The 25,003-nt window shown below is 48.6% G+C and overlaps 10 protein-coding genes across 10 annotated transcripts; 6 read left to right on the top strand and 4 right to left on the bottom strand.

The window, feature by feature from the left end:
* Window positions 1–241: 241 nt before the first annotated feature.
* Window positions 242–2,347, bottom strand: PEX2_067890 (Vanillyl-alcohol oxidase, C-terminal subdomain 2; the record flags this gene model as incomplete). The annotated part of the gene is made up of 9 exons (XM_016744060.1): window positions 242–382; window positions 437–612; window positions 672–1,189; window positions 1,242–1,343; window positions 1,411–1,445; window positions 1,499–1,595; window positions 1,650–1,758; window positions 1,815–2,007; window positions 2,060–2,347. The coding sequence occupies 9 exons, from the start codon at window positions 2,345–2,347 to the stop codon at window positions 242–244; spliced, it is 1,659 nt and encodes a 552-aa protein (XP_016599773.1).
* A 549-nt stretch (window positions 2,348–2,896) lies between these two features.
* PEX2_067880 (Thiamine pyrophosphate enzyme, C-terminal TPP-binding) lies at window positions 2,897–4,669 on the top strand (the record flags this gene model as incomplete). Its single annotated transcript, XM_016744059.1, has 3 exons — window positions 2,897–3,171; window positions 3,229–4,361; window positions 4,419–4,669. The coding sequence occupies 3 exons, from the start codon at window positions 2,897–2,899 to the stop codon at window positions 4,667–4,669; spliced, it is 1,659 nt and encodes a 552-aa protein (XP_016599772.1).
* A 1,215-nt stretch (window positions 4,670–5,884) lies between these two features.
* On the top strand, window positions 5,885–7,690 carry PEX2_067870 (fungal specific transcription factor domain-containing protein; the record flags this gene model as incomplete). The annotated part of the gene is made up of 5 exons (XM_016744058.1): window positions 5,885–6,447; window positions 6,500–6,892; window positions 6,943–7,160; window positions 7,219–7,422; window positions 7,473–7,690. The coding sequence occupies 5 exons, from the start codon at window positions 5,885–5,887 to the stop codon at window positions 7,688–7,690; spliced, it is 1,596 nt and encodes a 531-aa protein (XP_016599771.1).
* Window positions 7,691–9,258: 1,568 nt separating this feature from the next.
* PEX2_067860 (Major facilitator superfamily domain, general substrate transporter) lies at window positions 9,259–11,043 on the bottom strand (the record flags this gene model as incomplete). The annotated part of the gene is made up of 4 exons (XM_016744057.1): window positions 9,259–9,871; window positions 9,926–10,454; window positions 10,533–10,712; window positions 10,785–11,043. The coding sequence occupies 4 exons, from the start codon at window positions 11,041–11,043 to the stop codon at window positions 9,259–9,261; spliced, it is 1,581 nt and encodes a 526-aa protein (XP_016599770.1).
* A 768-nt stretch (window positions 11,044–11,811) lies between these two features.
* Window positions 11,812–14,602, top strand: PEX2_067850 (beta-glucosidase; the record flags this gene model as incomplete). The annotated part of the gene is made up of 5 exons (XM_016744056.1): window positions 11,812–11,937; window positions 12,002–12,206; window positions 12,269–12,340; window positions 12,396–12,567; window positions 12,628–14,602. The coding sequence occupies 5 exons, from the start codon at window positions 11,812–11,814 to the stop codon at window positions 14,600–14,602; spliced, it is 2,550 nt and encodes an 849-aa protein (XP_016599769.1).
* Window positions 14,603–16,883: 2,281 nt separating this feature from the next.
* On the top strand, window positions 16,884–17,474 carry PEX2_067840 (uncharacterized protein; the record flags this gene model as incomplete). The annotated part of the gene is made up of 2 exons (XM_016744055.1): window positions 16,884–17,108; window positions 17,166–17,474. 2 exons carry the CDS (start codon window positions 16,884–16,886, stop codon window positions 17,472–17,474), a joined length of 534 nt encoding a protein of 177 aa, XP_016599768.1.
* Window positions 17,475–18,057: 583 nt separating this feature from the next.
* Window positions 18,058–18,657, top strand: PEX2_067830 (DUF4291 domain-containing protein; the record flags this gene model as incomplete). Its single annotated transcript, XM_016744054.1, has 1 exon — window positions 18,058–18,657. The coding sequence occupies one exon, from the start codon at window positions 18,058–18,060 to the stop codon at window positions 18,655–18,657; it is 600 nt and encodes a 199-aa protein (XP_016599767.1).
* A 250-nt stretch (window positions 18,658–18,907) lies between these two features.
* On the bottom strand, window positions 18,908–19,684 carry PEX2_067820 (uncharacterized protein; the record flags this gene model as incomplete). The annotated part of the gene is made up of 1 exon (XM_016744053.1): window positions 18,908–19,684. The coding sequence occupies one exon, from the start codon at window positions 19,682–19,684 to the stop codon at window positions 18,908–18,910; it is 777 nt and encodes a 258-aa protein (XP_016599766.1).
* Window positions 19,685–20,222: 538 nt separating this feature from the next.
* PEX2_067810 (oxidative DNA demethylase) lies at window positions 20,223–22,257 on the top strand (the record flags this gene model as incomplete). The annotated part of the gene is made up of 2 exons (XM_016744052.1): window positions 20,223–20,386; window positions 20,445–22,257. 2 exons carry the CDS (start codon window positions 20,223–20,225, stop codon window positions 22,255–22,257), a joined length of 1,977 nt encoding a protein of 658 aa, XP_016599765.1.
* A 173-nt stretch (window positions 22,258–22,430) lies between these two features.
* PEX2_067800 (uncharacterized protein) lies at window positions 22,431–24,166 on the bottom strand (the record flags this gene model as incomplete). Its single annotated transcript, XM_016744051.1, has 3 exons — window positions 22,431–22,619; window positions 22,736–22,946; window positions 23,010–24,166. 3 exons carry the CDS (start codon window positions 24,164–24,166, stop codon window positions 22,431–22,433), a joined length of 1,557 nt encoding a protein of 518 aa, XP_016599764.1.
* Between the last annotated feature and the right edge of the window lie 837 nt (window positions 24,167–25,003).

Here is a 25,003-nt window from a genome sequence, read left to right as displayed (position 1 = left end):
GGGAACCGATAGTGTATATTTCACGTAATTGAGGCTAAAAGTACTAGCTAATCATGCTATCAGAGCATTTGTACCTTGCTATTCAAGGTTGGTTGGTAATAAGAGGTTGGTTACTGTATGGGGAAGGGAATGAACCACCATCAAGGGAAGAATGAGTGTGTCAATAGATTTTCCCTGGCTCGCGATATTCAAGTCAAGAAGAAATGCAGTACAATAAGTCTATGGATGATAAATTTACAGTTTAAGGGTCAAAAACCTTTCCAGGGTTCATTAACCAGAAGGGATCCAACGCATTTTTGATCCCACGCATGACAGCCAAGCTCCCCTCTCCTACCTCTTTCACCATAAACTCTTTCTTGCCCAAACCAATGCCGTGCTCGCCCTAAGCCTCAGTCAGTACTCACGAGAGCTCGAATCGAACAAGGATATCACTCACTGTGCAGGTCCCTTCCATTTCAATCGCGCGATGAACCATATCGTGAACACACTTTGACACCTGCTCACGCTCTTTGGCCCCGTCGTACAAAATAGTCTCATGGAAGTTACCATCACCAATATGGCCAAGCATACTGCCAAAGAGCCCCAGCTTCTCAAGATCCTTTTTCGACATCTCTGTTATCAATGTGAGCCAAATCATGCACCAAACTGTCGTATACTTGGTGAAAACCAACCGACTAAGTCCGGAAGTCGAGAGATGGGGACAGCCACATCAGTAGACCAGGCCTCATGGCCAGATTCTCTCATGCAAAGCATGCTCCAAAAGGCCTCCTTGCGTGCGGACCAAAGCGCTGCTTGCTTGGACTTGTCTTTTTCCACCTCAAGATCACCTCCCCTATTTTGGTCAATGATCTTTCGAACGGATTCGACATTATCTTGAACTCCTGCCTTTGTGCCACTGAACTTGAAAAATAGTGTTGGCATCTCTTTCCACACCCTGCCAGTGGATCCCATTTTGTTAATGACAACCATCTGAACATCATCCATCAGCTCGACAGCCCCAACTGGTATTCCCTCCCGGACAATTTGGGTGGCCGCATTGGCGGCATCTCTCATTGTAGGGAACGTTGTCAGAGCAACGCCGGTTTCTTCGGGAATACGAGCTAGCTTTAGAGTGGCCTCAGTGACAAAGCCTAGTGTTCCTTCAGAACCGGTAAACAATCCGTTCAGGTTATAGCCGGCCGAAGACTTGCTGGATTTGAATTAGAATATTGTAATACCTGTAAGAGACAAAACTAACTTACCGTGGCCTTTGTCGAGTTTTGATCACCCTTCCGTCCGCGAGAACGACTGTCAAATTGACAACCCAGTCTTTCATTGTCCCGTAGCGCACGGCGTTTGTGCCACTTTGTTCGCAAATCAGTATGGCGGTTGTTCAACTTTATCAGGAAAATCAACCGATAGTTGACCTACCTGCAATTGGTTGCGATCATTCCTCCAATTTTGGCCTAATATCAGAGTCAGAATCTCGAACAACATGATGGGTTAGATGAAAGCATACCGGTGGCCCAGGGTCAACCGGAAAAAATAGTCCACTTTCTTTGATGTCCTCATTCAGTGCCATCCAGGACACCGACGGTTGTACAACAATATCCATACTATAAAGGTCAGACCTTGATCATACCTCATGGGACGGAACAGGGAAGACAAACTCTTCTGGGTGAAAGGCAACAACTTTGCTCATGTTGAGAAAGTCAACACTTACGCCCCCGAAAGGTGCAGAGAAATGGCCCTCAACGCTAGATCCGCCAGAGTATGGGACTAAAGATCATAATCAATTTATGTTTGAGATTCCGTCCTAGTGCTCTGGTACTTACTCATGGGCACTTTGTGTTTATGGCAAACTCGGGCAATTGTGGCCACCTGTTCAGTGGACTCAGGGAAGGCAACCGCTACAGGAAGACGATCGATGTTGACTGAAGACCATTCCGAATAGCCGTGCATCTTCAAGTCCTCGTCATCTGTGCTTATGCATTCTTCCCCCAGCTCTTGCTGAATTTCTGCAATAGCCTGTTTGCCAGTGTCAGAGGTAAGATAAAACAATTGAGGAAGACAGACATACTTTCTCCATATTTTCAAGCGTTGCGTATTTTGGTTTGGTGATTGTCTTTTCATTAGGGGGTGATTGCTTCAAAGTATAGATCAAAGATGCCGTGGTAACAGATGCACCAGCAGCGGCTAGGAGGAGCTTAAACCAGCCGACGGATTCTGAACGAGGTTCAGATGTGCCATGGAAATATGCACGACACGATGATCCATTGAGAAGGATCGAGGATGCCTTGGACCTTTGTCTTCTCGCTGCTGGTTGGAGTTTCTGCTGAGGTTTGACTGCGGACAAACGTCGTAACATGATGATGGCTTCAATGAAGATCTCGGTAATCCCACTCTGGTAAAATGGAACGAAACTTTGACCACGAGATTATTTAATGTTCTTGAAAGTATGAGGTCACGATACCTTGTAATATGAATGATTCAGCCTGATCACCGACCTGGGCTTCGGCCTCGGGTATTTTCCGGGGATTTTGTACTTTCCGATGCCGACTGGGCTCAAACTTGTACCACAACCATCGGGGCAAGATATGCCCCTCGATGAATCATCGATGGATGGCAATTTCGACCTCGGGAAATACCCGATCCATCTATTTATCTCCAAGATGGGGGTTCAATATAATAATCAAGAATCCTATATCTCAAAACCTGGCAGAGACTACATTGAGAACAGTTGAATGACCATACAACCAAGATGTAAACTCAAATCTCCCCCCCCTCTCCCCCGGGAATATACTTTTGAAGCTCAATATCATACAGGTACACCGCATCTTATGCTTTCTTCGAGGCATTGTGGGAGTTGGGGGTCCGGAATTGCTTCGTGAACCTGGGCTCTGATCACCCCAGCATCATGGAGGCAATGGCAAAGGGGCTGAAAGAGAAGCCAGATTCATTCCCCAGAATCTTTACCTGCCCAAACGAGATGGTCGCCTTATCGATGGCCGATGGATACGCACGAGTCACCAAACAGCCTCAGTGTGTTATCATTCATGTGGATGTTGGCACCTCTGGCCTTGGGGCTGCAATCCATAATGCGTCAACAGGACGTGCGCCAGTGCTGATCTTTGCAGGTCTATCTCCTTTTACCATGGAGGGGGAGATGCGGGGCTCTCGCACTGAATATATGTGAGTGGAACCTCAACCCACAATAGCAAGGGTCGTTACTGATCAAGAAATTGATAGCCATTGGCTTCAGGATGTTCCAGACCAGAAGCAAATTGTCGCACAGTATTGCCGCTATATTGGAGAAATCAAAACTGGCAAAAATATTAAGCAAATGGTCGGCCGCGCTTTGCAATTCGCAACTAGCGATCCGATGGGTCCGGTGTATTTGATGGGAGCTCGTGAAGTCATGGAACAAGACATCCAGCCGTACTCCTTGAATGCTGAACATTGGAAAGCCTGTGAGGCGGCCGCCCTTCCTGAGGCCCATGTGGAATTTATTGCGGATCACCTTGTCAACGCTCAGGAGCCACTTCTCATCACTGGCTATAGCGGCCGTGATCATGACTCGGTGGAAGTTTTGACCCAACTAGCAGACGCGGTACCAGGTCTACGCGTTCTCGATACTGGCGGTTGTGACATGTGTTTCCCTGCCGACCATCCAGGCTGGTTGGGGATGCGATATGGGTCAGACCCTAGCATTGAAACTGCTGATGTCATTCTCATTGTCAATTGTGATGTTCCCTGGGTTCCTACTCAATGCCGCCCGAATGAAAATGCAACAATCATTCACATCGACATTGATCCTTTGAAGAAACTCATGCCGTTGTTCTATCTCCCAGCTATTCGGAGATATTTGGCTGATGCCACGGCCGCTCTGACTCAGGTATCATCATTCATTAATTCGTCACCCGCTTTACAAGCGGCTTTGAAATTGCCAGTTCAACAAGAACGATTGAGTTCGCGCCAAGAAAGTCACCAGAGGCTGATTAAAACTCTCGATGAGAGATGTGATCTGTCCACGGATTCAACTGGCTTCAACGCCTCTTTCTTGTGCCAGAAATTGAGAGAGCTTGTGCCAGATGACACCGTCTTTGCCGTTGAGGCTGTCACTAACTCAGTTCTCGTTGCTGATCAAGTCCGTCCCACCGGTCCCGGTCAGTGGATTAACTGCGGAGGAGGTGGCCTTGGATGGAGCGGTGGTGGTGCATTGGGGATCAAGCTGGCTGTTGATGCATTGAATCCGACCAAGAAGCCACTCGTTGTTCAAGTGGTGGGAGATGGAAGTTTCCTCTTCAGTGTTCCGTCGAGCGTGTACTGGATCTCTCACCGATACCAAATTCCTATCCTGACAATCGTGCTGAACAACCAAGGTGAGCTCACATCCTGACTGGTACTAGCGCACCACACTAACACTGGCTCTCCTGCAGGTTGGAACGCACCTCGACGATCGATGCTGCTTGTTCACCCAGATGGACATGGATCGAAGGTTGATAATCGTGAGCTTAACATCTCGTTCGAGCCCAGCCCAGACTATTCCGGTATCGCGAAAGCTGCCAGTGATGGAAACATTCATGCGGTTAGGGTTAAGGATCTTACTAATTTGGTGCCCGTTCTCAAAGAAGCTATTGAGATTGTCCAAGGGGGCACCTCGGCCGTCGTTGATGCGCATGTTCTATGATTGACTTTTGTCTTAGAGTTAGAAGATTCACGATTTAGAAAATTTCAATACAAAACAGTCAGGTAGGATCATATGAACTTTATTGCTCTATTACAAGGAATGACATGAGGTGCTACGCTGAGCATAGTAGAAGATAGGAAGCATCGATCAGAAACAGAGCAGGCACAAAGACATCCTGTATTTCTACGGCTAGGAGGAGAGATGGAGCGAACAGAGGGGGGAAGATAGCCTGAAAGAGTCCTGTGACTGCCCTTGACAGAAAGGAAACTTCAAACAAAAGAACTAAGAGAAACACCATGAGACATCAGAAGTCAGAGAATTTACTTCATCCCCGCTAGTTATATAACTAATGATAACGTCAGCTTCGCCGCCTTGGCGCGTCGGGTAATTCCCGAGACCAACTACGCGAAATTCCCGAAGTCGCGATCAGGCTCCCTTAATATCATTTCTACAAGCAGGTGGCTCAGTTTGCTTATTTTGAGTAAACATGACAAAACCAGTCCAGAGTAGTGTATGTGGTATCCCTGAGCCTGATCCAGTGTTCTCTGGTCCTTGGAAACGACCTGCTTACTCTCGTCACGGCCATGTAGGCGCACGCACGATCCGGTTCTGCTCAAAGTTCGTCCCCGAAGCGCAGGCGCGTCGCGCTAGCATGTCAAAACTGCCGAGAGCGCAAGGTGCGTTGCGATGGAGACAGGCCAAAATGCGGTGCCTGCCAAAGGCGGGGAAACACAGATCAACCATGCGAGTATCTAGTGATTGCGGAAACGGCCAAATATCAGACTGAAAAAGCGTGGGTATTCCTTGTGTCTTCTTCACATGTTCAAAATTGACTTGGAATTATGCTTCAGGTATTTCCATTCACTTCGTGCCCACCTTGCAGATCTAGAGGGAACCGCTCAACCTCCCGGATCCCCTCGTCCAGCTGAAACTGCGCTTTCAGATCGGGAACCTCGAAAGGAACATACTGCCTCTCCCACTAATAACACACTGCCCATATCTCTCGCCGCCATGGGAACGGCGGTGCCAAGTACACCCGACGCGGCCTGTCATGATCAGTACTATGGACAAAGTTCTCTGGTATCCCTAGTACATCAATATACCCAAGGCTCACATAGGAACAGAGACGCTCGGTCGCAAAGGAAGAATGCGGTGATAAGCAGCATGTCTCCGTCATCCTTTGCATCTAGTCCTAATGTGTCTTCGTCAACAAATATGGCCACGTTGCTCTCAGACGACTTTTCGCTTCCGCCTAGACGTCTTGCAGACTGGCTGCTCGATGTCTATTTCAACAGCAACCATACATTCTACCCCTGGTTTCATAAAGAGAGCTTTATAGCCACATATGAAGGTTTATGGACTAATCAAGAGAACAACACGAGCAAGAACCTTCCAGACGTGGGCCTCGGTGGTTTGGATTGCCCACCCACTGTATTCAATTGTGCTTTGAATGCAGTTTTTGCCATAGCATGTGAATTTTCCAACATGGACCCTTGCGACAAGCGAACCTCTTCTTTGATGTTTTACGAACGGATGAAGAGCTTAATGAACATTGATATCCTTGACAGCGGAAGTCTAGCCCATGTCCAAGCGCTCTTGATAGTCGCGATATATCTGCAGTGTACACCATACCCCAAAAGATGCTGGAATGTGATCGGGATGGCACATCGGATGGCAGTCGGCCTCGGTCTGCGAAATCGCCGACAGTTCAGCCACATGACTGCTCTGGAACAGGAGATACGCTGGCGAGCCTGGTGCGCTTGTGTACAAATGGATGTGTATGTTCATTCTATCTACTCCTCGTAACTCCCAGGACTAACTCCTTCACAGAATTATTAGTATGACGATGGGACGTCCACCCATGACCTCAGATCATTCAAGAGTTCCATTGCCCTCACCGATTGATGACAAGTACCTTTCTCTCGACAAACAAGGAAGTCGACAGCCCGAAGGAACAATATCTACGAATCAATTCTGGCACCAAAATATGAAGCTCATTGGAATCCTTTGGAAGGTCCTCTTAAAAATCTATCACAGTGAAGACGATTCCTCAGACGAGGAACACTCACCTACGCGTGGAAAGAATTTCAAGGATGTTATGGAGATAGACAAAGCGCTGGAAGAATTCGAATCCTCGCTCCCCACCGTCTTTGCATGGAAGCTACCCAACATTACAAGTTCAAATCGCACTTTCCGCCGACAATCCAACGTTCTCCATGCTAGGTAAGAGCCGTGGGTGAATAATCGTATCCAAATAGTAACTTTATCTCCAGGTATCTACACTTGAAGCTGCTGTTATACCGGCCTACCTTCAGCGCTTACTGTTCCGCCACTATGTCTCCTTCTGACCAGGCGCAGCCTGGCTCCTGGTCAATTATTTACCGCCAGAATGCTGCCCTAAGATGCGTACAAGCTGCGTGTGATCTCATTCATTCGCTGTCAAAAGCCACAGCAGAGGATGCAACAGGTGCATGGTGGTACGGAGTATTTTGTTCGTATCATTCAAGTCTGCACTGGTACCCTATCGCAACTGCTAACATTTCATTAAGATTTAATCAGTGCTGGCGTCGTTCTTGTTCTTACCGAATCAAGTGGCGCAGACTTCAGCGGTATAACTCCAGTGCAACTGGAAGATTCGTGGAATGAATGCATCGAAACACTGAACCGAATGATCGGGGTGCACCCATCCGCCCGAGATTATTGCATTGCATTAGACGAGCTTCGGCATAGCCATAGCGCAAAATTATCTCGAAGTGAGATCATCCGCTCTACGTCCTCCTCGAGTCCAGCTAATTGAAACTAGGGCCTGATCAATATCGAGCGAGCCAAGCGCCCGCAGACGCTGCGGGGCAAGATGAGATAAACCAAGGCCCCGGCAGCCTGATGCAGCCTGATCACACAGATTTCGGGGTCCCAGATCCATTCTTTCGGAACTGGGACACGGACATCGGCGACATCATGCTTCCTGCTCAATTTTTACAAAACTTAGACGAAGATATCTTGCTGCCAACCCTCTTTTGAGAGCGTGATCTCTTCGAGACTTTGGTGCTTGCGGTAGATAGCAAGGAAGTTTTGGTTCTCACCCTTCCATAACTACCTTGAATTATCAACCTTAACAGTCTATAAGGCAGAAAAGGTCGAAGCCTCAAACGAAAGAAATCTAGAGTGAAAGGATTCACAGAAGCGGCGTAAACCGATGCAACAAATAATCTTTATTCTCGGTACGGTTTCTGGGAAATGTGGTTATCAGTAAGTGGCGAGCCTTCATATCAAGATGATGAGGACGTGTCAATCATAGAAGCCGATGAATTATATGATCCACTTCGCAGAAGAAAATCTGTTAGCTTTACATAATACCGAGTCGAAGCCAGTTCTCGACACTAGGTGGCATTTCTTCCCCCGGGGTCTGGGTCGCGCACGTCTCGGGCACGGGTAGTTCCCGACCAGTGGATTAGATGCTCCCGAATGTCTCATCCCAATACGCGATTGGATTATTCCCATTCTCCCCGCACTCACAGAGTCGCCCAGGAAACTCCGTAAATGTACGAATTGCGGGGTGCGTGCAGATCTGGGGTATCAATCGTGGATACCGATGAGTCGTGATCAATCAGGAGCAGCTGATGACAAACGGACATCTGACGCCAGTGAGAAGCGGCAATTCAAAATTTTGCCTCCCATTTACTATTAGAGTAAGAATAGAACACATCGTCATAGCTTTAGCTCGCCATTTATTTGATCTGATTCTGGTGATTGAAGATGTACATGCTAATTATTAGATATGAATATGTTATTAATCCTGTGTCTGAATTGGTTGTTTTTGGCCTTACCCTCGTATCTGACGTTTGTGGTTTGGCCGTAGAGGATCCTGATTTTCTACTATTCCTATTTATTCCTACTATTTTTATGATTGTGATGGTTTTTATTGTTATCACTACTTTGCGCTTTTTGTTTTGGAACGGTCCTTGCAGTAAATTAAACCATATCCCTACCTTGAATCCACTTGTGAAAGAACATATTTAGCAACCACACATGAGAATTTCAGAGATAAGAGAGGAAGAAACGTACCTTATAGATTGAATCGACATAGTGAATTAGATACATACTTTGAGATAGCGGCTAGCATTGCCCCTTCTACCAAAGCAAGTTGAATCGAGGGTTGTTCGTCGGTGGCGCGGAACCGTATGACTCCCACAGTAGGGTTTTTGGGGGTGGCCACTACTCCGGGCTGACTCGGGCAGAATGGCAGCCTCTGAACGCCCTTTTGCAGTGATTTGGACCAAATGGTCCACCGAACAGAAAGACCCTGGGGGCCCAAGACCCTTGGACGAGATTCTGAACTCGGCGAGTAGACCCCAGAAAGAAGATTGACTGCTGCTGCGGCACACGGAAGGCATTCTCATGGCAATTGTATTCACCCAGTTACTCATGCGCTAAAATAAATACACAGTCGTTTACGCTCAAAGATCACTCAACATATCTCATCACCAACAAGTACTTCCACTCCCCTCAGTCTGATGGATGCTAGATCAGCCCGTTTGCTACCCCTCAGTCCAAGACTAAACTTGATCTCCTACTAGGAAATTGGTATTCTATGCCTCCTTCTCCTCCTTCTCTGTAGGCTCTTTCTTCTCATTTTTAGACTTGTCATGCTCGCCGTCAAAGAGGACAGCGATTGCTTCAAGCGAGGGACCCTTTGTCTCAACAAAGAACCTCCAAATAACGACAACCTCGACGCAAAGCCAGGCCACGTAAACCAAGTATAACTTCCAACCAATTGCCTGTAATCCGATTGGGTTGACCAGGATGTTGATGAAATTGCTGGCCTTGCCAAAAAGCATGAGAAGAGAAAATCCCTTGGCACGCATGGGGTACGGAAGGACTTCGACGGGATACGAGTAAAGAAGCGCATTAAAGGCCAAGTTGAAGAAGAAGTAGAATAGGAAGAGCATGGCTATGACGACGTGTCCAGCGGTCACGTTACCGTAGTCGTTGAACAAAGCGGCACAGAGAGTCTGGACAGCGAAGACGGCCAGCATGCCAAAGCCAGAGATGAGGAATTGGGTGCGGCGTTTGATGTGGGCAGTGAGGAAGGCAGAAGCCACCGACGTGACCCAGTTGAAGATCATCAATGAACCATTGAGGATGTTCTTTTGTCGGGTCTCAGTAACACCCACAGTCTCCAGGACTCGAACAAGGTAGTACCTAAACTTAGTTAGCAGAGCAATCCCATAATGGGGGATGTGTAGGGGTATTCACGAAACCAGTCCATTGCCTGACCACTGCGAAAACACGCCGAGACAGATGATAATTAGCAGCCTCTTACGGTTTCCGGGGGTGGTGAAGAAAGCCGACCAGCCGGTTTCATTGTTGATCTCTGCCTCGATGATATCGCGCATCTGGTCAAACTCGAGACTGACAAACTCACTGCTGACATCATCGTTGGCATGATACTTAACCAGCACAGCCTTGGCTTCCTCAGCGCGACCTTTGGCAATCAACCAGCGGGGGGACTCGGGCAGGCAGTAAACCCCCAATATCTGGCAGAAAGCAGGAGCGGCTTGCAGGAGAGAGGGAATTCTCCAGGACCAGTTGTTGGGTATGCTGAAGGTGCCAAAAGTGGTCCAGGCAGCGATAATGGCACCGATGTACCAAGAGGTCTGGTACAGCGAGGTGATGACCTGACGCTCTTTGGGGTGGGCTAATTCACCGATAAGCATGGGGGCGAATGCGTTGGCAAAAACGATGCCGATTCCAATGATGAAGCGAGATATCATAAACATGGCGACTGCAAGCAACGGGTGTCAGTAAAGCGGGGATGGGAAAGTGCTTCGAAGTTTTTGTGGCTAGGTTGGTGACAACTTACTGTGAACAGAGGTCCCCTGTATAATTCCACCAGCCGCCATGATGATAGAGCCAACGAAAATACCGGTCCGTCGACCCCAGCGATCGCCGACGATGGAGATGAAAGGTGTGGTAAGAACACAGCCAAGGGGCAGAATGGCAGACATGATACCAAGGAGACTCCCTCGAGGTTTGTTGAAATCTGGAGCGGAATGAGCATCAGTCTCGGCCATTACGTCAACAGGAACAAGATAAATGAAAAGAGGAAGCTAACAAACGTCCCAACTGGGCACCGCCTGCAGACCATTCATCATGGCACCATCAAAACCAAGGGTGATTGCAGGAACCAAGCATCCTGGAATCATGAGGAGGTACAGGATGAACAAATTCCGGTTGCGATAAAAGGGCGGACACTCGTCGGCAAGTTTTTGGATGTGCTGGCCGACGTCCAAGGTATCTGCGTCCAAGCCTGAGGTGGCTTTCTCCACAAAGGAGCTGCTGGGCAGCTCTTTTTCAGTACTCTGCCTGGACATTGGAGAATGTTGTCTGATTGGGTCAGGATTCAATGCTCAGAAGAAACTATCAGAATAACAGCGAGTGAGTCCAAGAAAATCGACGAGGCGTAGAGGACTGCTCGTTTCGTCCCCAATTAGCTGGGCATCCACCACCTTTTTGATACCTGGGACCCGAGAACAGGAAATCGCTAACCGAAGCCTAATTTTCGTATTTACCCCGCCCTTATTTCCCCGTGGAGAAGAATCTGATACCCCGATATTGTGTGGGGGATGGATCTAGATACCGGGGCCCCAGCCCCAAACACCGCCCCTTACACAACCGTTCAGCCAGGGCTGATTGATCACCCCGAAAGAAGCCCGCACTGAAGTTATTTTTCTTCATGGTGCTATATCATTATCTGTGAAGCATATCAGGGATGATTGGAATGCCTGAGATTAGTGCCCCTCGCTGCCCAGCACTTGCAACGTTGTCTCGCCAAGAACTGCGATTTCGTCCACTTGGCCAGTTCCGAGACATGCGACAGGTTCCCGAACCGAATTAAGCTTAGCGTTCGGGAATCGGGTATTTCCCGAAGGTATGAGCCGAGAGCATACTTTGATGAGCTGCGCGGGGTTCCTTTCCCCAACCTACGAGCCTCATATGTCTGGATAACTTCCGAAGTCTGAACAAGAAGAATAAAGCCGTATTTATCTTTTGAACAACGCCCCTCATCCGTTGCCAGAAAGTGTGTGTGTGTCTACTCTATTGCCTCCCTGCTCGTATCTAGCCTAGTTATTCTCTCGGCCATGGCCAACGAGACCCAGCTCCTGGACCGCCTATCAGTGGAGGAGAAGGTGCAGCTTCTGTCGGCGGTTGATTGGTGGCGTACTCCGGTTATAAAGAAGGACGATGTATTCATTCCTCACATCAAGGTACCTTGCCTCGAACAAGCCTCTTCGTCTCGTCTCGTCTTGTCCCGCCATTAACTTATGACAGATGTCCGATGGGCCGAACGGGGCTCGAGGCGAAAGCTACGTTAGTGGCATCACTGCAGCCTGCTTCCCTTGCTCGACCTGCATTGGGGCTACGTTTGATGTCGACAGAGTCCATCAGCTCGGCGAGGAAATCGCCAAGGAGACAATCACTAAATCAGCAAACGTGCTTTTGGCTCCAACCATGAATATCATCCGGTCCCCTCTAGGTGAGCTTGTCCCATTGCCAGCCCTGTCCGCGTTACGGTATTGCTTATCAGAGCGTGCATAGGGGGACGGAACTATGAGACATATTCCGAAGACCCATATGTCGTAGGAACTTTGGCCGCTGCTTTTGTCAATGGTAGGGCTCCAGTGTCGAATCTTATGTTTGGATGCGGCTCTCACATTTGTTCAAGGTTGCCAATCGCAGGGAATTGCGGCGACCCCCAAGCACTTTGTTGCGAATGACTCGGAGAAGCGCCGCACAAAGATGACGTCAGAGGTTGACGAGCAAACCCTGCGGGAGATATACATGCTTCCGTTTCAGCTTGTGCTCCGCGATTCAGACCCATGGTGTTTGATGACATCGTAAGTCTCTTTACTTCTGAGAAGACATAAGAGAGTGGCTAAATCAGAGATTCGGTGTAGTTACAACAAAGTCAACGGAGAATACTGCGCCGATAGCAATCGACTGATTGAAGACATTCTCCGAAAGGAATGGAACTTTTCTGGCGTTGTCGTCTCGGACTGGCTTGGCGTATACTCAACCGCCAAGGCTGTCAATTCCGGTCTCGACCTGGAGATGCCGGGCCCAACAAGATGGCGAGGCTTAAAGCTTCTCAAGGAGATTAAGAGTTCCGCCGTGCCTATTGAAGCAGTCGACCGGAGTGTGGAGAGAATCTTGGCACTGGCTAGGAAGACAGGCCGCTTTGAAAACCCGGAAGAGTTGCCGGAAAAGTCGATTCCTGACGACGACCGCATGGAGTTTATCGCGAAACTCGCCGCTGAAGGAGCTGTCCTTCTCAAGAACGAGAATGGGCTACTGCCACTTAAGCCCGGTACACGCGTGGCCATGATAGGTCATCATGCAACGATACCCAGCATTGGCGGCGGCGGAAGTGCCAAGGTTCTTGCTCAGCATACCGTCTCTCCCCTGGAAGCTCTAGAGAAATCAGGGCTCCAATGCCGGCATAGCCCGGGCGTTCCGGTACATGCGACAGTTCCCCATTGTAAGCCCGATGTAATTTCCGCAATTGATGACACTGCCCTAGGCCAGAGAGATCTGAAGGATCTCCCAATTTTGCTGGAGTGGTTTAATGGTTCTGCCGTGGGCCGCAACAAGGTCCATGAGCAGAGGATTGCCGTTGCTGAGTACATGATCAAGGAAACATGGCCGGAGTTCCTCGACCGCGAATACTGCACTCGCATGTCGTTTGCCCTCAGTCCGCACAGCGACGGACTCCACACTTTCTCGGTTATTACCACCGGGGTAGCGAAAGTCTTTGTCAACGGCGAAGAGGTTTTCCACCGGGTACAAGAGCCTATTCTCCAGCCTGAGTCATTTTACTTCTACAAAGCTAAGATTGAGCGGAAGTTTTCTCTTAGCCTGGCCAAGTATCAACGCGTCAAGATCGACGTTCATTCGTGGGCAGCTGACGCAGATGTGCTGGGTCGTGTTGAGGGGACAGTTTTCCAGGGCTCGTCACTCCGCTTCATGGAATATTTCGACATTCCAAAGGCTATCCATGATGCTTCCATCATTGCCTCTGAAGCTGATGTAGCCATTGTTTTTGTGGGAAACACGAACGAGTTCGAGTCGGAAGGTTACGATCGTGAGACCATGGACTTGACAAAAGACCAATACTTGCTGATTTCCGCGGTGGCAGCTCAAAATCCCAAGTCTATTGTGGTAAACTTCTCCGGTGCTCCCGTAACGGTCAATCCTTTCATCGACCATGTTCCCGTGTTCTTGCAATCCTGGTTTGCTGGCCAAGAATGCGGCAACTCCGTAGCCAAGGTCCTGACTGGTGTCGTCAATCCATGTGGGAAACTCCCCATGTCATGGCCCCGGAAAAATGAAGATAACCCGGCTTTCAACAACTTCCCTTGCGATGATAACGACGTGCTTCGTTACGAAGAAAAGCTCAGGGTTGGGTATCGCTTCTATGATGCACAAGATACGCCCAGTCCCCAGTTCCCCTTTGGATACGGCCTTTCATATACGACTTTTGAGCTCTTCAGTTTCAAAATTACTAGTGCTGAATTTGGCGAGCCAAACCAGACTAAGGTCACACTTGCCTGCGAGGCGGGCAACACGGGCTCCAGGGCTGGGAAGACTGTTATTCAGATTTACGTCTCATACAATGGAACTTCGACTGGGGCACAGCACCCTCGCCCCCCGAAGGAGTTAAAATCGTTTAGAAAGATCCACTTGGAATTAGGAGAGCGAAAAGGGACGGAGTTTGTCCTTGACAAGTATGCATTTAGCTTCTTTGACCCACGGGAGGGTCAATGGAAGCTCCAGGAAGGGCCATATACTGTCCATGCGAGTTTCTCGTCTGCGGAAACGCCGCTACACGTGGAGCTCAATGTTCCGAAGTCACACTATTGGAAGGGTATTTAGGAATACTGAGTAACAAGCGATTCAAAGCAGATGATAGTTTTGAGAATTGTGCTTAATTCTATTCTCTTGGGAATTCAATTCCCGAAATGTATCGCAAAAATCCATAATTCTGACCTGGTTGTTGTCCCACGTGGATAGGCCAATATGAAACGCCTCACCTGTCGATTACCCCTGATCGGCAGAGGTTTACTATGCCTACGGCATAGTAAACCGGGTCCAAGCTTGTATTTCAAGAGCTTTTTTCCAGGTTCTACCTAGTAGATTAGACAAATTCACTTATTTGATTCTCACCCATATATTTCAGCTCAGTAGATCAAGATAGCTCCTTCATGCTGTATTATTCTAGCCTGCTAGTCTAATTCAACAGATAGGGTAGCGTTCCGCAAAGCCCGTAAATGGGCCCGAACACCGGGCCCAAAGCCCAACCAGCAGTGGGCTCTGGGCCTAACCTTCGAAGCCCAACCTAACCCGTAGCCCATTTATGGGGGCCCATAAGGCCCTCATCAAAGCCCGTGAAGAGGGGTTTACCTAGTATCTTATAATCGCTGTATTCTAACCTTTTACTTATTATATAGAGTTTAAATTTTTAGAATTTATAATTGTTATAGCTATATAAGTATGTATTTCAAATTTAAATAAAATCCAATCAGAGGTTAAGATACTACAAAAAAGTATAATATTAATACTCCAACACTCGATATATATCTAAGATCTATACGGGAGTACTACTACTTTCTAAGTGAACTTCTATAATTTATAAATTATCTAAATAACGCGCTTTCTCGCCTTTTTAAACGTGATATAGAGAGATGACCAGTAATTATTTCTTAACGATATAAACTAATAAAATATTACCTTTAAAATAAGGATTAGAAACGGGGGTTCAACTTCTGAATTCTCGGCATGTTTGTATTGTTTGGGGCCCATGGGGCCCCCATTAAAGCCCAGTGGGCTTTTACCCCAGGCCCAAAGCCCAGCCCATTTGCGGGTTGGGTTGGGCTGGGCTATGGGCTTTATGGGCTTTGAAGAGCTCTATAGCTGGGTAGGGGCTTATGGAAATGATGAAACGACATGGGGAAAAAATATAGGTTGAAATGAGGATGGCACGATGGCAGTCTGGCATAGCAGACGGGTCGATATCAACAGAGAGGACGAGCAATCAACCACTCCCACACTCCGTAGGAAAATAGAGAGTAGTCCGTGTAGGCGAATGCGTCCTCTGATTAATAGCACATCATGAATGAATTTTTGTTGAGTAACAGCATTCAGTTTTAATGAATGTGTGTCTAGCGTGAATCCTCTCTTCTTCTAAGAGAAGAGAGTGTCAAGAAAAGTGGTCCTTACAGCACTAGCTTACTCGAGTTTTAGCAGCACCCATTTTGCTTACTCATTTGCTACAGTATAGATGGCTACTTCGCCTAGCCATATACCGCTTCATGAGCACTCGTTCAATAGCGCAGTATCGGCTTTTGTTCTAAAAATTTACACTCATTCTATGATATCAGGCCGACCATTGGTCTATTGTATAACTAGCGCGTACCGTATCTCTTGGAACCGACAGATAAGTTCAAGTACTCTGTAAAATACAATACTGTTACAATTTTTTATACAATCCTACACTCAAAGAGCACTCAGTGATCAAAAAGCGGCAAGGGGTGAGCACTAATATGGAAAGGGAACGGTCTCGAGTGCCAGGCATTATCCGGTACATATGTCAATGAACGGCACAGAGAGAACTATCTTGTCAGCTAGGATACTGAAATATCAATCAGGAAAGGAACTGATCGTAGGTTCCTTCTAAGCCTGAATTAAAGACTAGTGTGCCCTTCCTATTGGTATAATGCCTAGTAGATATGGCCATCGCTCCTTCTATTTGGAAGGAATCAATTGTTATTATGTCAATTGAGAATCCCATTGAGACAAGCAGCATCAATATGTCGTGAACATTTTGTGGCACCTTTTAGACTTCTGTCACTTCTTTATCACATCTCTCTCATAATTAGGCTTTTTGAGTGTTAACAATTGTTTGATGTTTTCTTATCTTCCATATGCCGAGCTCTTCTTCTAAGCAGTCAGCCTTGGGACCAAACATCTTCGGCATCAGAATAAGATCCCTCCCTCTCTAACTCAAACTGAGCATCCCTCCGCTCCTCATATCTAAATCACAACCTTCACTAGTGAGTACTCTTCCTTTCCTATCTCTCACTTTCACCTTCATCCAACCTCACCTTTCATCCATCTAACCTCACACCATCAAGTCATATCACCAATACTTACAGCAATGGAGAAACATCACCCTATCTCACTCTCCTTTGAGGAAATTTTGGCCCTTAAGCGTTCTGAGGGCATTACTGACTATGAGGCCTGGAGACAAGCCATGGTCCAGTACAGCCAGCAGCGTAGTGAGCATACAATTGTCACCACCCTGGCCACAACTAGTTCTGAGATCCCCCTCAGCGAGAGCGTCTTGACATTAAAGACCGCTACTCCACCAGGTGCCCCCACTGTAAAATACTTGTTCCAGTTCATCCCTCCTCGGCTTTTACTGATTCAGGTATCCTAGATCCACCTTAACCAACTGCCCGTCAATGCAGCTGGAGAGAACCATATCCTCTCAACATGCAAGCCTGATGACCCTAGCGCCAAAGAACGTCTCAGGGAGAACACCAAGCTTCTTGTAGACTCTGGTGTTGCTGAAAAGCTAAGCATCGACCGCACCTTGGATCCCCCCCTCCTCGAGCAAATCAAAATCTCAAACGTTGCCGATAGCGACACAGATACCGAGACCACCCAAAAGCGTGCCCAGGAGGCCCATACCCTCTACTGGGACGCAATGGCAGCAGCCGATAAGACCATCGGAAGGCGTCTTTAGGGGCCGTGGACGCCTGGCTATTCTGTTTTGCTCTTCGCTCTTCTTCGCCAGGGGAGGATGGTGAGGTTTCCCCTGGCTGAGGACTAGGCATACGGTGTCCCTGTTTGCCTTTTTTGTGAAGTTGGTGACGATCACTCTCCCATTTAATGTTCTTCGAACTTCTGGCAATGATATTTTGACTCGAAGCCATTCCTGATAAGTTTGTAGAGAGCTCCTTAGGCGCGTCGATCTGACGATTGAATGCCCTTATTCATATAGACACACTATACAAAGTTGGCCAGCAGTTCTTCAATTTAAACTTTTCTTTTTATAGTTGCCATGTGGGGCAGCGGGAGCCATGTATTCCTGCATCGCGGAGTCCCGATTGGGCCTGGTGTGGACTTGTATTTATGAGTCAGTACATACAACATATAGATATTTTTTTGTACACCCTTCAAGTTTGATATTTATCTATTTCCCATGCTTGCGACACTATCTCGCTATCTCGCCACTTAATTCATATTCCCCGTATACGAATATACTGTGTCCATATCCATTACAATCGTCCACAGCTCTTGAACAGCACTGCCCCACACATTCAAGAATGGCTTCAAAAGCCCACAGGGCAATCCGAGCCAAACAAACCCCAAGTACAATCACAGTATACCAAGCCTATTCCCCCGAGATAGCCGACTCAGCGCTCAAAGCCCAAACCTTTGTCCCTCCATTTTCACGAGAAAGAATGACATGGATCAAGCCCTCTTTCCTATGGATGGCATACCGATCAGGTTGGGCAACAAAGTCCCGACAGGAGCGTGTCCTGGCGATAGCGATTACCCGCGAGGGATTTGAATGGGCATTGCGCCATTCTTGTTTGAGTCACTACACGCCTGACGAGGATATAAGCCAGGAGGAGTGGCAGAAGAAACTGCGTGTCAGTCCAGTACGCGTTCAGTGGGATCCCGAGCGGGATATTTCAATGCGGTCATTGAGTTATCGAAGTATTCAGATCGGGTTGAGTGGGGAGGCTGTTGGGAGGTATCTTGATGAGTGGATTGTTTCTGTTACTGATGTAACTGCTACTATGAGGCAGATTGATGGATATCTTAAGCGTGGGGATGTTCAAGCTGCTAAGGGTTGTTTGCCTGAGGAAACTCCGTTTGTTTTACCTGAAGACCTGCAGGAGCAACTTAGGATGAAATAAGTCATGATTGTTCTCTCTTTCCTTCTAGTACATAAGAGTCAAATATATGTCTTATTTGTATGCGGGGGGGAATGAGGTTTCTTTTCTTTCCGTCTTTTCAATCAAGGGCGCAAAACAAAGCGCCAAAACACACACGAAACCATATGAAATAGTCAATGAAACATGCAAGCCCAGCTCTGTTCATAAAGTGTAAAGTACATAACTTCGTAAAAGTCCATAATCCCATAATAATGATAGCCACTTTACAGACTCAAGTCTTTTTTGCCTTGCTAGGACGACCGAGTCTCGAGGGCCCCTCCAACTGATCTACCAACGGCCGATAAGGCGACGCTAACACATGCTCTGGTGCGCGCCCTCGCCCAGGCTCTCCGGAGCTCGGTCGATTTAATTGCTCCTCGTGCATGCGATCCAGCGGTTCTCCAACAACCTGATACTTGGCCCAGTTGATAGGGGGCATACGGACGATATTCTGCGGGACAGGGATATGACCAAAGTTTGAAGCCGGTGATCCGTCTGGATTCGTGCGTTTTGAACCCTCTTCATTCTCTTCGTCGTCCCCCGCATCGTCTTCGGAGAACTGGATCACAGCACCATGGTCCTCGGTCTTCAACCGACCTGCTGCCAGCTCGTGCGCGAACCCCTCCGGATCAGCCGCGGCGGCCTCTTTCATGCGATCCAAAGCCTGGATGTCGCGCAAACTTTGCTGCTTCTGCATTTGCAGGATCGAGATGGCGGAACGGAGCGCGATGGCATCTGGATTCTCGCTCTCGGAGATAGGGACAGGGGGCGGTCGGGGCTTGAAGACGGGCGGATTGGGCGGAGGAGGCCGGGTGTGTGAGTAGTTGGGGTATGTCTGTGGAGGGAGGTGTGATGTTGGTGAAGGAGATGCAGGTGGCGGTACGATTGATGGCTCGTTGGAGGCGACTGGCGCGAGATGAGCAAACACGGGCGTCACCGGGGAATAAGGGGGACGAGGTGGAGTTCCCGGCTGATCAGGGATTGGGGCTTCAGCCCCTTGTTGCTGCATGATGAGATTCGACAAAGTTGAGGATCAAGCAAGTCGGGACTAAGTGGGGGGGGGGACAATCGAGGTCTTTCGGTGATAACGCGGGATATGCGGGTGATGACGACAGCGGTGCCTGGATTTGCCGCAATCACATGTGCGATGGCTTCGAAGATTAAAATAAAGATTGTGGCTGTTATGAAGGAACTTTTGCTATTTCAGATCGGAAAGATAAAGGAAAGACGTGCAGGAACTAGTTTGCCTTCGGATAGGGATGAGCGTATCGGCTATGCACCCCTCATCTACGAAGAGAGACCAGCCCTCCTAAATACAAGTGTTTGAAATGCAAGTTGATTGAGATTTAAGCTATAAGCTAGAGGTGTATTATTTGTATAACAATAGACTAAATCTTAGAAATGAACTGTGACCTTCTATCTTTGAGCTGTTGATGCAACACCCCACACAGTTGACCGCCTCATTGTGCGCCCTCACCGCCCGGAAAAATCTATGAAACATCAGACCACTCGCTGTTGAAGCTCCCATTCCTCTACAAACCTCAAAAATGAAGCGCAAGACAGACGCAAGGGCCTCCCTCGATGGCAATGCCATGCCCCAGTCCAAGAAACGGGCTCTCTCCAGCGAGGAAGCTGCTGCCCGCTTCCGCGACGGCCTTTTCGACACCGCGGAGCAACAGAAGTACACCAGCGAATACGCCAAGTCTTCTCCGTATGCATACACAGGAAAACAATCTAATCACGAAAAACTGACATTTCTAAATCTCTAGCTACCTCCACGGCGTCATTCACCCTTTGATCGAACCCACTCTCCTCCGCTCCGTCCGCGAGGAGATCGAAACCCAAGTATCTTTCACCGAGAAGGAAACAGATATTTACAAGATCTTCCAGTCTGGCGATCTCGCCAACCTCGATGGGCTGGATGACTCCTCCCTCTCAAAGCTGCCGTCAGTACTGAAGCTGCGCGACGCAATGTACTCAGCGCGGTTCCGCGAGTACTTGTCATCCGTAACTGGCTCCGGCAAGCTGAGCGGGCAAAAGACCGACATGGCCATCAATGTCTACACCGAGGGCTGCCACCTCCTGTGCCACGACGATGTTATCGGCAGCCGCCGCGTCAGCTACATCCTCTACCTGACCGACCCCGACACACCCTGGCAAGCTGAGTGGGGCGGTGCCCTGCGCCTGTTTCCGACAACAACCCAGAAGGACGCTAAAGGCGAGGACGTCAAGATCCCCAGCCCGGACCACAGCCTCTCCATCCCTCCCGCCTTCAACCAACTGAGCTTTTTCACGGTCCAGCCAGGTGAGAGCTTCCACGATGTTGAGGAAGTGTACCACGCACGCGAAGGCGAAGACAAGACCCAGAAGCGCGTCCGCATGGCAATCAGCGGCTGGTTCCACATCCCGCAAGAAGGCGAAGACGGCTACGAGGAAGGACTGGAAGAGAAGCTCGCCGAGCGCAGCAGTCTGGCACAGCTGCAGGGCCGTGGTGATATCTACGACCTACCGCAACCGCAGCCGGAGTCCTGGGAGGAACCCGAAGTCGAAGGCAAGGGCAAAGGCAAGGTGGAAGAGCAGACCGAGGGCGAGTTTACAGAAAGCGATCTAGCCTTCCTGCTTCAATACATTGCGCCTTCTTACCTAACACCCGATATCGCCGAGGAGATGTCGGACGCGTTCTCAGCCGAGTCCTCGCTGAGCCTAGAGCGGTTCCTGAGTGAGAAGTTTGGATCGCGCGTGAGCGCTTACATCGAGGAGCAGGAGAGACAGCCTCTGCCTGCTTCTGCGGATGAGATCCAGGCACAGCGCGGGTGGACTGTTGCCCGTCCTCCGCACAAGCATCGCTTCCTGTATCAGCGTGCTTCCGGCGAGAATGATACCGAAAGCCCGATTCAGGAGCTGTTGAACGTACTGTTCCCATCGCAGCCTTTCCGGAAGTGGCTCGGGCTTATTACTGGTGTGGACCATCTCACGAGCCACGATTTGCTTGCGAGACGGTTCCGTCGCGGTGCGGACTATACTCTTGCTAGTGCGTACGAAGGCGAGGAGCCTCGACTCGAGTTCTCGCTCTGTCTTACCCCAAGCACAGGTTGGGAGAAGCAGGAAGAAGAGGAAGACGAGGATGAGGATGAGAACGAGGATGAAGAAGCCAATGGCTCATCTGCCAAGGCATCCAAGCCAAAGGAGAACGTAAACGACGACGCTGTGGAAGGTCCTGCCCTAGGCGGGTATGAGATCTACATGGCTGGTGATGAGGATGAAGATGACGACGATGAGGAGGATGCCGAGAACGCTGACCAAGTCCTGGGTCGGAAGAAGACCAAGGCCGATCCGGCTGTCTACCGGTCTGCGGGTGCAGATGAGGATGATGGTATTCTGTTCAGCACGCAAGCGGGATGGAACCGGCTCAGCATTGTGCTGCGCGATAGCGGCACTCTCAAGTTCGTCAAGTATGTCAGTGCTGCGGCTAAGGGTGATCGGTGGGACATCACTGGCGATATTGGGGTTGAGTTTGAGGAGGGCGATGAAGATGAAGAAGAGGGTGATGAAGACGAGGACGAGGACGAGGACGAAGAGTAAATCTTAATCATGATGGCAGCATGACTGCAGTGCATAAGTTTCGAAAAAGATTGTAGATATTATATATGGCGCATATACGACTTGAATTGACTTGATGATATATTACTTGCCCCGGGACACCGAGCTTGATTCTAAAGGTTTATTATGCAGAGGTGTTGGTATCGGCATGCATATCAGACACTCTGTCTTCTTATTTGCATTATCGAAATAGGCCTTTCGAATTGATCATTGCCCATATCATCATCCCTTGGGACCTCTTCTTCTGAATCGTTACCTTGGTTCATCTTCACAATCTTGAAGATAATAGGACCATCTGCGCCATCTCCCAGCTCAAGCCGGGTGTCTGCCCAGTCGGGATATTTCTACCACCTTGTTAGCTCGGGAAGCAATAAAAGCGGGCAAGTATTGAGTGGAAACGAGCAACATAAGCGTTGGCTTGAGCTGTATTCGCCTTTCCTCTGACGAGTCATTGACTAACCTTCGCCCAAGCAAAGAGCATAAGCCTCTTGATAACCTGCGACGCGCTTACACAACCAATGACAAAGGGAATAAGCTGTCCCGTGGTCTGAATGTCGTGAACACCTTGGATGTAGTTCCAGTGTATTGTGTATTCAATGCTAGCGATGAACCACGCGATGCTCAGGACGACATAGACGTTCCATAGGGATGAAAAAGTCCGATGCTGGAAGCTATTTTACAATAGTTAGAAGCTTTTTTTCACAGAATAGGAGTATTATAGCGGTTTCAGGCACCTAGCTTCTTTCCAGCCTGGCGTCATCCCCATACCACGCGTAGGTAGTGTGTTTTCCCTCTCATTCCCTGTCACCTTTCCAGTCCCTAGCGACACACAAACCTTGATCACGTCAGAAAAGCGAATTGCGTCCGCTTTCGGTGTGGCCAAGAACCCGAGTAGATCCGAGAGTGTTGCGACCGGGAGGCCAAATAGGCCAAACGGCGTCACATAGAGCAATGGTATTCCTTGCTTTTCTAGGAACACATTGATTCTGCCAAGTGCTGAATTAAGGGCCTGGGGCGCGACTGGGTTGAAAGAATAGATAATATCGCGGTACAGAAACAGCAAAGCGTGCCACAAAAGCACGAGTGTTAGCTGGAGGAGGAGGGAAGCTGGAGGGAAGACGAAGATAGCAATGATAATAGCCGCGGCGCGGCATAGAGTGACAACCGAGCCATTTAGTGGCTGCTTTGAGAGGAGGAAGATGTAGAGAGGCCCGCAGCCTTGTCTAGGTGGTTGCTGTGTACCACTGCTAGAATCGTCAAACCAGAATATGAGATTATACGCGGCAACCACGGCAGCTGTGGTCATTCTCCAAATTACTCCTGACCAAGAGAGTCCAGGGGGCTTCAGGGTCCACAACATGTTGACAGGCGTCCCGAAGAAGTAAAAGCATAGCTCCAGAAATCTGAGTGTTGTCGAAAGGAGCAAGAACGGTTTGCGAGTGGTACCCATTTCGTTTTGAGCCGATAAATCAGACTGCCACCCATTTGATAGATTTGCAGATGGCTTCTTAAATAGGAAATCTAGAAAAGCCTTTGTAACACTCAATAATGACTTGAGCGCCATGGTTGTGGTTGTCTCCAGCTTAGCAAGCCGATTGGGGCTCATGAGCCATAGACGCATACCCAGCGTGCTGAGCGTAGTAACGAAGGAGCCAAGCATGAACTGCAACATGATATATATCTCGATGGCCGCCGTCCCTTGCTGTGCTGCGATGATACTTGCGACCATTATAGCGAAGACAAAAACCGAGTTGGTGTCGTAGATAAATTGAGCCGAATGTGGATCTAGGAGCAGGCTGATCCACGCTGAGATCCACTGTAGATAAACTCCGAGGCGAATTCCAAGACCGTACAGATCGGAATTGCCTTGAAATGGTGTGCAGGAGTCCATATTATCGGGGGTGCGTCAAAAGCACCACTGATTCGAATGGTACTCTAGAAATTGGAAGTTAGTGCCCAGAAGCAAGATTCCTAGGCTCAACATTAGGTGATGCTGAAGAGATAAACAAGTCGAAGTGACCGGTCGGAATGTTGGCGGCAAAAAGGTACATTGTGTGAGATACATAGATTTGCTGTCCCAGCGCACCAACACTGCCCAGGTGAGGCGTACCAGCCCCACTGTCCACCTGGGCAGTGCTGGTGTGCCTCACCTGGGCAGTACAACTAGACACAGGCTTCTCATCAAACACAAAATATAGAAATAAGGTATTCTACAGTGTATATTTGAAAAAGGTTGATATTGTACATGGGGAACATACAACTTGAATTGACATGACGATATAGACCTTGTCCTTTTCCATTTTAGTGCTCACCTCTTGGCGCTTTTTGATCTGCGGGTAAGATGGACGTCGAACGAGGAATATGACCCCCTAGGCCTTGAACAGGAACCTTGGTTTTTGTTATAGCCTAGTGGTAAAATGGCTATATTTTTTTCCCACAATAGAATCCCTAAAAGTCTCCGCTCATTTACTTCTTCGCCTTACATCTATGTCCCTTGTCAACGCCCACGTCTCGAACCTTCCTTCAAAATGGACATTTTGACTGTATCCAACGAAATTACACTCTTGATTTGGCAGCAATTACAATCCTAAAAGGATCTCCACGCGCTGATACAAGTTAAATGCCGCTTCTATCATATGCTAAAGCGCCTGTTATATCGATACAACCTTCGCCATCAGAACGAGGATGGCATTCTTCAGGCAGCTAAGTTGGGATCGATCCATGCAGT

This window comes from Penicillium expansum, assembly GCF_000769745.1.
Source record: "Penicillium expansum strain MD-8 chromosome Unknown contig224, whole genome shotgun sequence".
Taxonomy (NCBI): Eukaryota; Fungi; Ascomycota; class Eurotiomycetes; order Eurotiales; family Aspergillaceae; genus Penicillium; species Penicillium expansum.
This window is presented reverse-complemented; position numbering and strand designations above follow the sequence as displayed.